Source organism: Nuphar pumila, chromosome 3 (assembly GCF_984573655.1).
Source record: "Nuphar pumila chromosome 3, dmNupPumi1.hap1.1, whole genome shotgun sequence".
In the NCBI taxonomy this organism is placed as follows: Eukaryota; Viridiplantae; Streptophyta; class Magnoliopsida; order Nymphaeales; family Nymphaeaceae; genus Nuphar; species Nuphar pumila.
This window is the reverse complement of record NC_143251.1, coordinates 46,791,527-46,806,710: the sequence shown is the minus strand read 5'-3', so window position 1 is coordinate 46,806,710 and position 15,184 is coordinate 46,791,527. Positions and strand designations below refer to the sequence as shown.

The 15,184-nt window shown below is 36.9% G+C and overlaps 1 protein-coding gene across 4 annotated transcripts; it reads right to left on the bottom strand.

The window, feature by feature from the left end:
- Window positions 1-875: 875 nt before the first annotated feature.
- Window positions 876-15,012, bottom strand: LOC149842797 (uveal autoantigen with coiled-coil/ankyrin). Of its 4 annotated transcripts, none has more exons than XM_090001586.1 (7): window positions 14,696-14,996; window positions 14,506-14,544; window positions 14,345-14,395; window positions 14,158-14,211; window positions 13,917-13,970; window positions 13,764-13,835; window positions 876-1,050 (listed from the first exon to the last, which is right to left on the bottom strand). In XM_090001586.1, the coding sequence occupies exons 1-7, from the start codon at window positions 14,750-14,752 to the stop codon at window positions 1,000-1,002; spliced, it is 378 nt and encodes a 125-aa protein (XP_089857712.1). In that variant the 5' UTR covers window positions 14,753-14,996; the 3' UTR covers window positions 876-999. The 4 variants fall into 4 exon arrangements, with proteins under 4 accessions (XP_089857712.1, XP_089857711.1, XP_089857714.1 ...); XM_090001585.1 differs by having other exon boundaries at window positions 14,345-14,398; window positions 14,696-14,995; XM_090001587.1 differs by lacking the exon at window positions 876-1,050 and adding an exon at window positions 1,488-1,645 and having other exon boundaries at window positions 14,345-14,398; window positions 14,696-15,012.
- Window positions 15,013-15,184: the final 172 nt, after the last annotated feature.

Here is a 15,184-nt window from a genome sequence, read left to right as displayed (position 1 = left end):
ATTTTCAGCTTAAATATTTATGAAATTTGTAAGCCATAAATTTTCAGACCTTATAAAAACCTATCTATATGTCAGAATTGAATGCTCCAAGTGTTAATTCCTATAAAATCAAGTGAAACACATCTGTATGGTCAAAATTGAGAAAAACATGAAAAACCCCTTCATAAACCCGATAGACTGGTGGTAGGCATGGATCGGAGTAGGCAGCCACCCTCTAATTGTATGTAAACTAAATCCAACTAAATGTCAAAAAATGTGAGCTCGTACTAAACTATTTAAGGTAAAACATAATCACAAATCTCATTCTCAAGAAAATATCATGAAATCTCAACATATATAAAGTATAAACATTGATAAAAATAAAAATAAAATACACCAACCAGATATGGATTCAGCAAGATGCCAGTTCTCAACAGAAGCCCGAGTGATTGTTTAGACCCATAACTGCTAAGCCCAAATATGTCTGACCCAATCGTGTTTATATCAAGATTGGATTTTTAGCATCCCTAGCTGCAAAACCAATTTCTGCCAAGCTATCCAGACTGAGCTAAACCTGCACTTGCAAACATGGGAGTATACCACCATATGTCATCCTGGTGTGTGTGTATATATATATATATAAAAGTGCAAATCACTGAGTCTATTTGCTAGGAAGTCGACACTTGGATTGCATTTTTTGAATAAAAAATGTGATTTTTGAGATTTAAAATTTACAAAAATTGCGCACCATTGATTTTGAAACCCTAAAGAAACTTGCTCACCCACGGAAAACGGCCGGTTATGTTGGTTCATACCCACCAAGAGAGAGAGAGAGAGAGAGAGAGAGAGAGAGAGAGAGAGAGAGAGAGAGTATCAATCCATATTAGATCAGGATGTTTTCTCTCCATATATTTTCGAAGAAAAAACCACATATGACTTGGTAAATTGTGGGACCAAGTTTTATAAAATTGTCCATGTAAAACATAAAAAAGATGTACACCCCATAATTTCTCATTAGAGCTACTTGTTTTCAGTTTGGTCCACATTTTCCACTTTGGGCGCGTCATTCATCTGCAAGACATAAATCTGTTATTTACCACCATGACAACTGTAATACCTGACCTAGCTGGCCAAGTGGGCTCGAGCGCACCTGGCTCGGCTGGGTCAAAGAGGGGTGCCTTTCCTCTCCTCCACGATAACCGAGTGTTGGGGAGGGGAAAGGCCCCCAAACTAAAATCATTGACAAGGAGACCTTCCCCTCCCCCACGCAGGTAGTGGGGGAGAGGGAGAGGTCCCTCATTAATGGGAGATTAATGGGGAGGTGAAACCCCCATTTCCCATGGGCTTATAAAAGCCCATGGGTCCCTCTCTCAGTCCCCCATTTGCAGTGATAGAGAGTTTGAGAAGGGAGAGACAAAGTAAAGTTGCAAATAAAAAGTAAAAATGGCATTTATTTCAAGCATTGCGGAATTCATTTCTCTCCATTACAGAGTTTAGCTAATCTGATTAAGTTCAGCTGGATTTCAAGAATCCATCTCTCCATTACAGGAGTTAACGAAGCGATTACAACCTCCTTATAGCTTGTAATCTGTGTGGAGAATCTACAAGTTGGCTGATTCACCAGATTATAAGGATTCAATTACTTGAATTTTTTAAAAAGGAAAGCCTACAACCAAAAGAAATAAAATGGCAAAATTGTCAGGATAACGCGCAGAGTCGGGCAACTTTTCATTTGATCGTTTTTTTTTTGACAACCAGGGAAAACCATCTGACTCACCTGTGAATGCATTGGATCATAAGATAAATAAAATGAGTCTAGTTCCAAACCCAGTTGACCTGCCCCTAAGAGTACCCAGTACCAATATGGTATGACGCGGACACTATACTGATATGGGAGCTTGGTAGAAGTAAAGAAAAAGGAAAATATGAGTGAAATGACAAGACACAAAATGTAAGTGGTTCGGATATGAGAATCCTACATCCACGGCAAGAGAAGCACACTTGTTATTTTGATAAGGGGCAAACATGCACTTATATACAAGAAAGGTAAAAATGCCAAAACTAAAGAATGAGGAATCAAAAGTGGGATTTCTTTTCCTTGAATTTTGAGATAAAAATCACAAATCCAATTGATCCGACCTTATCACACTTGCAATTATGCTCCTTCATTTGAGGTCTCTTGCAATTATCGATATCAATAACCGACTCCTTCATTTGAGGTCTCTTGCGATTATCGATATCAATAACCGACTCCTTCATTTGAGATATCTTGCAATTATCGGTATTATCCATAACCGACTCCTTCATTTGATGTATCATTTATTGATCTCCTTGCATATGGTGTTTTTGGTCTACAAATGTAGCCACAAATGTAGCTGTATCCCCTGTATCACCTCTATCCAATGGTTTGTTAGATTCATACTTATCAAAAATGCTTTTAGTCTCACTCAAACTAAACCAACTGCATATGCCGAGTTTACCCCTCAAAACTCCAAATTGAGATTTTCCCAATGCCATGATAAAAATGTTTCTAAGATATCTGTCCGATTTCACAAATTTTGTAATGAGATTTCCATGGGCTACCATATCTCTTACATAGTGAAAGTCTATCTGAATGTGCTTTGATCTGTTATGAAAGACAAAATTAATAGACATGTGAAGAGCGTTGATGTTATCACAATAAAGAGTAAGTGGTTTCATAATAGGAATGCCAATGTCGTGCAATAACGAGAGCAACCAAGTGAGTTCAACAGCAATTGATGCCATAGCACGATATTCTGCCTTAGAACTTGACCTAGTGACAACATTTTGTTTCTTCGCACTCCATAATATGCAATTACTCCTGAGAAAAGTACAAAATCCGATTGTAGATCGCCTAGTGATAGGACAACCAACCCAATCTACATCGCAAAACACATATAACTCAAGTGTGCTGTGAGAGAGAATTTTCATCCCGAAATCGATGGTTCCTTTAACATACCGAAGGATTCACTTATTGAAAATGTCTAATTTTTGGTGTGTGCATGAACTGACTGCCATAGTTTACTCCAAACGAGAGTTTTGGACTTGTGATAGTGAGGTACTGCAGAAAATCGACAATGCTTCTGTATAGCGTAGGGTCTTTAAAATCTTGATCACTTTCCCTATTTACCTGACCCTTGGAAATTATGGGCATGTTCTTTGACTTGCATTCAAGCATTTTTTCCCATTTCAAAATCTCTTTAGCATATTTAGTTTGGCATAGAAACATACCATCTTTGGTATAGACGACTTCCATGCCTAGAAAGTAATGAAGTTTTCCAAGATCTTTGACAAAAAATTATTTTTGCAATTCGCCAGAAAAGTAGTCTATAAGGGTATTGTTATTGCTAGTTAAAACCATATCATCGACATAGATAAGTAAAATCATGATATTATGCTTGAAATGAAAAGTAAGGATGGAAGGTTCTGACACGCAATTGGAAAAATCGTAGGAGAACAAAAAATTTCTCAATCGTTCAAACTAAGCGCGACAAGCTTGGCACAACCCATATAAAGCCTTCTTGAGTTTACAAACATGCTTAGGATATTTTTCATCTTCAAAACCTAAGAGTTGTTTGATGTAAACAACTTCATTAAGGGTCCCATAAAAAAAACATTTTTCACGTCTAACTGTTTGATAGCCCAATTCTTAACAGTGACCATCGTGAGGACAACTCTAATATTAGCAGGGCGTATGACAGGAAAAACAGTATCTTGAAAATCAATTCCTTCAATTTGATTGAAACTGCGAGCAACTAAACATACTTTAAGTCTATCCAAACTTCCATCAACTTTTAGTTTGGTTTTAAAAACCCATTTTGAACCCACTATGTTCATGGATGGTTTCCATTGAACTAAGTCTCAAGTGTGATTAGCAGCTAAAGTTGTGATTTCTCCATCCATGGCAAGTTTCCATCCTGGATGAGTCAAGGCCTCTTTGATGGACTTCGGATCTCTTGGAATAGAATCATACAAAATGTGAAGATTAAGATATTTGGGATTTGGTTTGAAGATACCTGTCATACTTCTGGTCACCATAGGGTGAGGGGTATGAGTTTGTTCTGGAGTAGGCTCATCAAGTTGCATTGGAATAACCAAATGATCGTTGAGATCCACCTCACGAGTATGGTTAGACTCAAGATTAGCATTCATTTCAATAGGTATTGGTTGTTCAACTGTATTCAGAATGGTGGTTATTTGATCGAAACACTCATTGATATTGAGGAGAGGTTGCTCGATGCATGTCTCCTCACTATTGTCGTTAGGACCTTAACTATTAAAAACCAACATATTCTCAGTAAGTTGATCATAACAAGTAACATTTTGGTTGTTTGTGACCCCAAGGACTGCAGTACTCTCAAAAGATTTGGAATTATTGTCGGTCTCCCAGTTTTTAAAAAAACCTTCGTGATTTCAATTTTCACTAATTGAAAAATCTCTTGAAATATTTTCATCTTTATATAATAAGGGCGGGTCCTAGTAAGGTATATTATGCTCATAAAAAACATGTCTTGACATGTATATACCATGGTTGCCAGTTGAGGAAGCGGGAGCGAGAAGCGATACGGGAAGCGGGAGCGGGAAGCGAGGCACTTTCAAAATTTTAGGAAGCAGGGAAGCGTGGGACCACTTAGGACCGATTCGGGAAGCGTCTCGGAAGCGACCTAGGAAGCGTCTCGGAAGCGACCTAGGAAGTGTCTCGGAAGCGACTCAGAAGCAACCTAGGAAGCGTCTCGGAAGCGAGGGGGAAGCGAAAAAATAAAAATAAAAAATAAAAAATACAAAAAAATTGAAAAAAAAAACAGGGGAAGCGTGATGGGAAGCGCGCTTCCCATTAAAGGGAAGCACGTCCCCCATTAAAGGGAAACGCATCCCCCATTAAAGGGAAGCGCGCTTCCCAAAAAAGGGGGACACTTCCCCCCACGCTTCAGAAGCGCGACGTTTCGCGCTTCCGAAGCGCGACGTTGCGCGCTTCGGGGAAGCGCGCTTCCCCTTTTAGCTAGGCGCTTCCGGTAACCCTGGTATATACACCCAGTAGCGGGGTGAAGACACTTGTATCTCTTATGTTTCACGCTATATCCCAGAAAAGCACAAGAAAGAGATTTATTATCAAATTTACTTTTTCTATAGTCTCTCATCAAATAGAGGAAGCATCAAGATCCAAAAACTCGAAGACTCGAATAATCCAGTTGCGTTCCAAACAAACGAAAATAAGAAGAATCCATGTTTAAACTGGAAGAAGGAAGACGATTTATTAAAAAAATGACCGTTGAAAAAGCTTTCACCCAATATCGTTTTGGAACGACACTACGAAAAATCATGGTAAGACCCAACTCAGTGATATTTTGATGTTTTCTTTCTGTAACACCATTTTGTTATGGTGTCATGGGACATGATATTTGATGACTTACGCCAATATCATCAAGATACTTGATAAATTTGTTACTTATGAACTCACCACCGCCATCCGATTGAAACACTTTAATTTTGTTATCAAGCTGGTGTTCAACATATTTATGAAACTGAACAAAACTTAAAAAAAAAAAGACTTTTGCTTCAAAGGATATATCCATGTGAACCTTTTGTTATCATCGATAAAAACTACATAATAGCGATAATTATCGCGAGACGGGATGGGAGCTGGTCCCTAAATATCAGAATACACATTTTCAAAAGGTTCTTGAGTTCTATTATCAGAATCTAAAAATGGTAGGCGACAAGCCATACCAAGCTGACAACTAGCACATATGGTACTTTTATTACTGAGAATAATATCAATAAGTTTGTTTTTATTCAAATATCTCACGATACTCATTTGAGGATGTCCAGGCCGCTCATGCCATTTTTCTTCTGAAACCTTTCAAAATTGTGTGGAGAAGAACACCTCTGAACTTCCGCCAAGAGCATAGAGACCTCCTTTTCTACTATCCTGGGCTACTATTCTCCTCGTTTTCCTGTTCTTTATAACATATTCAGATGAAGAAAATTCAAAAATATATGACAAGTCCTTTGTTAGCTGGCCGACGGACACAAGATCTTTCTTGAGAGAAGGAATATACATGACATCTGGTAAATGAATAGAAACAAAATTTACCTTAATACTAGTACTTTCGGTGTGAGTAATGGGAATTTTTTCTCCATTCCCCACCATCACAAGGTCATTGCCAGTATAAGGTTTTATATTATGTAATTTACCTGAGTTCCTAGACATGTGTATTGTCATTCCAGTGTCAGCAAACCATTCAACATCTTGACTTTTGGATATTGTCATTGCAGCCAAAGCTTGAGGCGCATCATCAGGTTGAAAAGTATGATTGAATCAATTGAAACACTTCAATGCAGAGTGATTTTTCTTGTTGCAAATTTGACAAACAACACCTGCTTCCTTTCCTTTCTTTTTAGCATTTTGCAGTTGAGATTCACTATTTTTCTTTGAATCATTGGAACTTTTGTTTTGAAAAAAATGTCCCTTTAAGTTAAGCTTGTAATTATTATTTCCATGCCCTCTTCCCTTACTCGATGTATGTTGCCCGTAAAAAAGCTATTTGTCACTGGTTGGACTCATGCATCTTATTTCTTTATTCTCAACTTTGTAAGAAGGAAATAATTTTCTTATATGAAGGAACAAGTGGCTTCAATATGGTTGTTACAAATGACTCATATTCATGAAAGTCCTTGTAACAACCAAAAGACCTTTTTATAGTATTGAATAGGTTTGCCAATGGCGGCAAGATCATCACAAATGAATTTAAATTTTTGAATATAAATGTCGATGGTATTTGTACCTTTCTTAATAATAGTCATCATGTGCATAAGATGAAATTCTCTTTCTTGAGATTCCTAAGCAAAAGTGTTGACCAGGGTCATCCATATTTCCTTCGATGTCTCTAATCGAACAACAAGTCCGAGAATACTTTCAAACAAAGTTCCAATGATCCAGCCTTTCAAAAGACGATATGATTTTTTCTAGGTTGAGTATTGAGGATTTAGAACCTCCTTCAATTCGGAATTAACATCAATGCTAATATGAATCATGATAGCATGTCTTGGCTTTCGATTAAAGTCATGATTTGGGTTCTCCACAAGAGAAAATTGGAGTGAGACAACTTCAAGGAGACGAAATTCGACACATTTAGTGTCGCAGGACATGGGTAGATCAACGGTTGAGACGCAGGTGAAGCCATAAAAATGAGATGAGCAAAATCACCTCGATGACTCTATTACCATAAAGAAAAAGGAAAATAAGAGTGAAAGAGCAAGACATGAAATGTATGTGGTTCGGATATGAGAATCCTACATCCACAGCAAGAGAAGCACACTTGTTATTTTGATACAGTGGCAAACATATACTTATATACAAAAAAGGTAAAAACGCCAAAACCAAAGAATCAGGAATCAAAAGTGGGATTTCTTAAAAGAAATCACCACAGTTTGCATATTCAGCTGAAGGAGAGAGAGAGGAAGAAAAGAGAAAGAGAGAGATGCTAAAAAATGGCAGCCACATTGGAGATGCCTAACTCTAATCCTTTATTATGAATCATATAATACAAAAGGTTTAAAATACATGCAAATAACAAAAATGCCATTACATAAAGAAATCAGTCTAAGAATGATAAGACACGGATCTGGATCCGATTAAGATCTGATGATGTCAAAACACATTTTATCAACCTCCCTTAAGTTGTGCATGGTCATGGACCATGGACAACTTGTTCTTTAAGAACCAAAATTGATGCTTTGTTAGGCCTTTGGTGAACAAATCTGCAACTTGGCTTTCTGTACGAATGTGACGAGCTTCAATCTTTTTGTCTTCAACCTTCAATCTGATGAAATTTTGATTTATCTCAATATGCTTTGTGCGACCATGCTATATAGGATTATAACCAATGTTAATAGCATTATGATTATCACACAAAAAAAAATGATTATAAGATTTCTTCTCCAAGATCTGCAAGAAGATGTCTAACCCATGTAGCTTCAGTTGTCCCAGCTACCATAGACCTATATTCAGCTTCAGTATTGGATTTAGCAATGACTCTTTGTTTTCTGCTACTCCATGACACCAAATTTTTTTCAATAAATATATAATATCCAGATGGGTTGGAGATCCGGATGAAAGGCGACCTAAGTGATGATCTCATATCCCTTATTGTCAATCCAATTTCTTTGATAAAAAAGACTGTCCCTAATAGTTTCTTTCAAAAATCTTAAAATTCTTTTCACGACTTCAACATGACCAGTTATTAATTCAGACATGAATTGAGAAACTTGATTAACAGAATATACGATGTCTGGCCTGGTAAAAGTGAGATATTGAAGCATTTCAACGATACTGTCGGATCATTATATAAGTCTCCATCATTAGAACTCAAATTTTGATGTAAAATACAAGTTGTGCTTAGGGGCATACAATCAAACATCTCTGCCTTGTTCAAAAGATCAAGAGTATTTATGTTGAGTTAGAGTTAAAACATCACCTCCTCTATCCACCTCAACCCCGAGAAAATACCTTAAGTCACCAAGATCTTTCATCTTAAAGTTTTGCATCAATAACTCTTTCACAAACTGTATATGACTGTTAGAATTGCCTGCAAGAATTATGTCATCAACATATATAAGTAATAAAGTAGTGACATCATTATCCTTGAAAATGAAAAGAGAATGATCAAGGGAGCATATGCGAAAACCATAGTTTTGAATTTTGAGGAAAAAACTATCAAACCAAGAACGAGAGCCTTGCTTCAATCCATAAAGAGCACTTTTCAGTTTACAGACATAATCCTTGGGTTATCCTTCAGCATATCCAAGAGGTTGCTCAATGAAAACTTCCTCCTTCAAATCTTCATGTAAGAAGGCATTTTTAACATTAAACTGGCTTAACTGCCAACCATAATCAACAACCAGAGATATAACAACCTGTATTGTTCCCATCTTAACAACAAGATTGAAAGTTTCATCATAGTCTTACCCATATTCTTGCGTGAAACCGCATGCCACAAGTCTTACTTTATATATTTCAATACATCAATTAGGTTTATACTTTATCTTATAAACCCATTTGCACCCAACAACATTTTTCTTCTCAGGTCTACGAACAATTTCCCAGGTTTGACATTCATGAAGAGCTTACATTTTGTCATTCATAGCCGATTTAATAGCTTGATGAAAGTTGGCAGGTTCATTATGCTTCTCTACTTGAGACGTATCCTTTTCGATCTTCTCAAAGAAGGTTGACTCATATCCTGCTCAACATTGCCTGTGACATTATCTCTTCCCCTTTGGCCATAAACTTGACCAGAAAATCTTTGAAATTCTCTAGGCATTTCATTTTTAGAAGGATGTGAAGGTTCGAGATTTTGTTCATTTGAATTCAATTCTTCACAAAATGGTTGACAAGATCTCTTTTCACTCTCAAATAATTCAGCACTTAACTAGGGATCATAAACTTCAACATTTTGAGATAAGTTCTCTTCTTGAACTAATGACATGTAATCAAAATTTTGTTCATCAAAGACAACATTTCTGAAAATCTTGATACGCTTTGTTACCGGATGATAACATTTGTATCCATTATAATCACCCGCATATCCAACAAATTTACACTTCACAACTTTATCCTGAAACTTATTCCTCACAGATTTGTCAATATGAACATAACAAACACGACCAAAAGTGTGCAAGTTATTATAATTTGGAAGCTTTCCAAGAAGAGTAAAAAATGGGGACTTGTCTTCTAAAATTCCTATGGGTAGACGGTTAATCATATGTACAACAGTATGAAAGGCTTCTGTCCAATGAATAATAGAAATGTTATTATCATTAAGTATACTCATGACACTTTCAACGATATGTCCATGTTTCCTTTCAGCCACTTCATTCTGTTGAGGAGTGTGTGGATAGGACACACGTCTACTTATCCTATTATTTCAAAGAAAATTGAGAAAGTCATTTGAAGAATATTCACCTCCACCATCACATTGGAAATACACAACATTGAAAGAGAAACGATTCTTAACAAGGGCACAAAAGTCTTGAAACAATCTAAAAACTTTAGACTTGTGTTTCATGAAGTATATTCAGGTGAAATGAGAATAATTGTCAATGAATAAAACATAATATCAACATTCAGATGAAGAACATACATGAGTTGGCCTCCATACATCAGAATACACAATTTCAAAAGCTTTTGAGGCTCTTTCATTAACAAGATTAAAATGAAGAACATGACTCTTACATAACTGACAGCTTGAACATTTTTTGACATCTAAGTCAGAATGAAGACAGGACTCTAAAATCAAATTTTCTGACACAAGTTTCTTAATGAAACCATGACTATAATGACCCAACCGATTGTGCCACAAATTTGGCTTATTACATTGAGAAAGACTAAAAACATCTGTATGGCAAGACTTAAGACCCTGAGATGTTTGCCCCAAAAAAGGTGACTTCAAGGTAGAAGAAGAATGAAAAGTTGAATCCTCCTTGAAAATGTACATGTTTCCTCATCGCTCCCCCTCAACGAACATCTTCTTGGTTTGAAGATCCTTAACATGCATAGAAGAGGGAGTAAATTCGACAAAAGAATTTGTATCATCAACAAGTTTAGATATAGAAACAATATTCTTTTTTATATTGAGAGCGAAAAGAATATTGAATAGGTTAAGAGAAGTACTAGATAAAGGAATTTATGCACTTCTAACATGAGAAATATGTTGATGTGATCCATCTCCAGTAACCATACAATCTTTTTCACAATAAGGAGATAAATTCAAGAGCTTACCAGCATTACCAGTGACATGGGAGACTGCTTCAGAATCTACATACCATTCCCCTTGATCATTTTGCTTAAAACTCATCTGAGATAAAGCTGCAAGCAAAAGTTGTTGTATATCTCCAGAAGATCTTTGTCCATTAGATTCCCTTTTTGTTTCCTGGTTTATTATTTTTTCTTTTGTTTTGAGGATTAAACAACAGTCAGCTTTCACATGTCCTTTCTTATTACACTGAAAACATGTAGGCACTCTTTTCTGATTCCCTGCATTGAAAAATCCTGGCGTGCTTAGAGTAGGAAGAATACTACAACCTCCTTGACCAAAACGACCTCGACCTCTACCACTTTGAAGACTATTACTTTTTTGCCCAAAACCATGAGATATATCAGAGGCTAAGACATTATGATAATCCACATGATCACTTCCTTCTATTAGGTGTTTTATGCTCATTTCATACTAAAGAAGTTTAGCTTGAAGATCCTCAAAGCTAGGTAACACAGGTAGAACCGATAAAGAAGTGGAGAGAACATGATATTGTGGACCCAGACCATTGAGAGTTTGTTGCACTTTTTTCTTGTCAGAGACAACACTTCCAATAATAGGAAGCTGATACGTAACTGATTTCACATTGTTTAAAAATTTCATGACCGACATTGAGCCCTTTTTAAGAGTCTGAAACTCCCTTTTTAGAAATAAAACCCTTGTCTCTGAAATCTGAGAATAGGTTTGCATAAGTCTGTTCCATAATTGACTAGCCGTATAATCATCTGGTATAGATATCAAAACTTCCTGAGATAGAGTGGAAGTAATATATGCAACTAATGCATGATCGTGTTTCATCCATGCAGTGAAATCAGGATTTAAAATAAGGTTAACCGAAGCATCTCCTTTATCATCCTTTGATTCTTGTGGAATGAATTGTGGTGGAACTGGAATAGATCCATCCAGATGCCCAAACAGATCTTGGCTTCTTATAAAAGAAACAATTTATCTCTTCCAGGTTAGAAAATTAGAATGATTAAGCTTTTCAGAGACAAGCTGACTAAAAAAATTCGAAGAGAGGCCAACATAAGTAGAGGAATTCATTTAAAAGAGACAATATGATAAATAAGAAGACAAAAGAAATGAGAGAATGAAATTTATCCAAGGGCAAAAATAAAGCAAAAAAATAGATTAGGCAAAGTGCATGAAATAAAATAATATAAAATGTGGCCCTTTTTTTTTAAATAAGGCCATTATTCTGAACTCAGTCTGATTCCTGCAACAGACCAGCAGATCACAATAAAATGCTGCTAAGATGATTATACTAACTGAAAATAGGCTAAATAATGAAGAAAAATATTGGAACCGAAAAATCAAGATTAACGATAATCAATCAATATTCTAGAAAATAGAATTTGGACATTTTTTTTTAGATGAGGACATATTAGAACAAAAAATATTCAAATTAAGACATTCGAAACAAACAACCACTATTTTGGCATCAAAAATTTATTTTTTTTGCTTAAAATATGTTGCCAAAATAAAAGGCGCAATATTGGAAGAATAAGACGAAAGAGAAGTCTGCTGTCAGTAAAGGAAACTGGCAATAGAAAAGAAGAGGAGAAAGAAGAAAGATTAAAAGAAAGAAGAAGATAAGAGAAGATTTTGACCGAAAGAAACCAATATTCGATCTAAATGGGTATACCTTTTGGAAGAAAACCGAAGTCGTGCTCTGATATCATGAAAGAAATCACCACAGTTTGTATTAATTTTGAAGGAGGAGAGAGGAAGAAAAGAGAAAGAGAGAGATGTAAAAAAGCGGCAACCACATTAGAGATGGCTAACCCTAATCCTTTATTATGAATTATATAATACAAAAGGTTTAAAATACATGTAAATAACAAAAATGCCATTACATAAAGAAATCAGTCTAAGAATGATAAGACACAGATTTGGATCCAATAAAGATCCGATGATGCCAAAACACATTTTATCATTTCTTTCTCTTGAATTTTGAGATAAGAAACCACAAATCCAATTGATCCGACCTTATCAGAGTCTTGCAATTATCGATATCATCTATAACTGACTCCTTCATTTGAGGTCTCTTGCAATTATCGATATCAATAACCGACTCCTTCATTTGAGGTCTCTTGCAATTATCGATATCATCAATAACCGACACCTTCATTTGAGGTCTCTTGTAATTATCGATATCAATAACTGACTCTTCATTTAAGATCTCTTACAATTATCGATATTATCCATAACCGACTCCTTCACTTGATGTATAGTTTGACATTTTTTGTCCACAAATATAGCTTTATCCCCTATATTACCTCTATCCAACGGTTTGTTGGATTCATACTTATCTAAAATCCTTTTAAAAGTACCTCCATATTACTAATAGTAGAGGCAGAAATACAAGGATGGCAGTGGACCTGGGGACAACAGGGCCTCGCCCTGTTTGGACCGGGGATGAAGGGCAAGAAACAGAGATGGAGGCGGGGATGGACTTACGCTTTTCCCCACCCCGTCCCCGTCCCAATCTCCGCCTAGCCCCGCCCCCGTTTGGACCAGGGATGGAGGACATGAAATGGGGATGGAGGTGGGGGGTGGAGGTTAAAATCCATCCCCGTACGGGGATGAAGGCTGGGATGGAGGTTCGGATTTTGAAACGAGGTGGGGGTGGAGACCTTGTTCCCCACCCCCGCCCCGGTCCACTTCCACCCCTAAATATAAGGGCACCTTTCAACTAAAATTTTAGAGCAAAGAAGTCTGCCCGCGAGAACATAGGCCCCCAATCATATCCTACTCCAGTTATTAACTCAAAACAATATGCCAGTAGATCTCTCCCCTAGTATAGAATGTGAATATTGATCTCAACTTTAGGCTATTTAGCTAAATAGAACCTTATATGAGAGACATCACAAATCAAAATTTAACATAAAAAACTTCACCTATTCAGCATTTAAGTGAAGGATCAGAGGATAAATATGACCAGCGTACCGCTAAGTTGCTCAAACTGTTCGTAACTTCTTCTTGTTGTTGTTGCAGAGTGTTCCTCAGTTCTTGAAATTCCTGTATTTTTAAAACATTATTGATGCCGAAGGTGAAAACAAGAATACCATTCCAGGTGAAAGTTAGGATTCAGTTCTTTACCGATCTCAACTGCTCAACTTCAACATTGAGGGTCTTTTTTAGTTCTGATAATTCCTGAACATAAAAAAAAAATGATAACTAAGATTCAGGAAAAGAAAAAAAACAGATGAAAACAACAAAAATTTTTACAAACCTACAAACGAACTCATTTAGTCATCAGAGAAGTTAAAATTAAGAGTACCAATCGTCATGACTGCTACTAAAAACTTCTATTTTGTAATAAAAGAAACAAAAACCTCACCTCCCGGTAGGTCTTAACTTGCGTGTCAAGCTTCAATCTCCACCCCTGCAAATCCTGCATTCGATCGGAAGAGAAACTACAGTAAAAAAAACGATCTTCGAAATTTAGGAGGAGAAAAACAATGCAAAACCCAATGTGAATTCCCATTTTACGATGTCTAAACAAAGTCTGGGCTGAAAAAGCTTACCTTCTTCAAACCTTGAATCCGAGTTAACAACTCAGACTTCGACTCGTTCAGCTTCTTCCTCAAATAAACCAACATATTCAGAAAAGAAAATCCGCGTTTCTTTTTTTTTTGTTCTAGTTATAGAAAATTACAGAAAAGGAAAAGGCAGATTCGAGACATACCGCCATTCTGGAGCTAAGGGGAGGCAGATTCTCTTTCTTCTGTAAAATGGGGGATCACGGAAGCGGGGAAATGAGTGCGGGAGAAGAAATTAAGAACCAAAAATTGCAAGCAAATCAATCCACATGGAGATCTCAAGCACTTAAATGCTGAACGTCCAAAAAATATTGAGAGAGAGAGAGAGAATATTACCGAGGAGAGAGAGAGTGCAACAATGGATGGCGTAGCAGCGTCTGAGGCGTCCGCCATTGTTGACGACCGAGAGAGAGAGAGAGAGAGAGAGAGAGAGAGAACCAAGCAAACTAGTTGGGAAGAGAGTTTATTTATGCATCCGCACGATGGCAAAAATAATATCTGAAAAAATTGAATAGGCTCGAGGAAATTCAAAGCCAAGGCTGCCTTTGAGCCTATCCGACGGCAGCGGCGGCGGCCACAATAAAAGAATGGACGCTCCAGATGCCACGTCGACCCTGAGGGCGCGCGATTCAAATATGAGCGAGACAGCCGACGCCGGTCCCTCACGAGCTGAGCTTGGGATTTTCCGGCTCGGCTCGTTAAGTGTACACCCTTGCTCAGATTCCGCTTGAGAACTCTTCACGAGCTGAGCCGAGCTTTATAAGGCAACCATGAACTAGCTCGTCTTCTGAAAAAAATTGTTTTTTAAAGCTTGCAAATATATAA

Excerpts from the sequence above, each read along its gene's own strand:
- LOC149842797 (XM_090001585.1), bottom strand. The coding sequence starts at position 14,752 with ATGGCGGACGCCTCAGACGCTGCTACGCCATCCATTGTTGCACTCTCT. Across the intron at positions 14,545-14,695 it reads TTGCACTCTCTCTCTCCTCG|AAGAAAGAGAATCTGCCTCC; the intron begins GTAATATTCTCT and ends CCCATTTTACAG. Across the intron at positions 1,051-13,763 it reads ACAGTTTGAGCAACTTAGCG|ATGAATGACGCGCCCAAAGT; the intron begins GTACGCTGGTCA and ends TATGTCTTGCAG.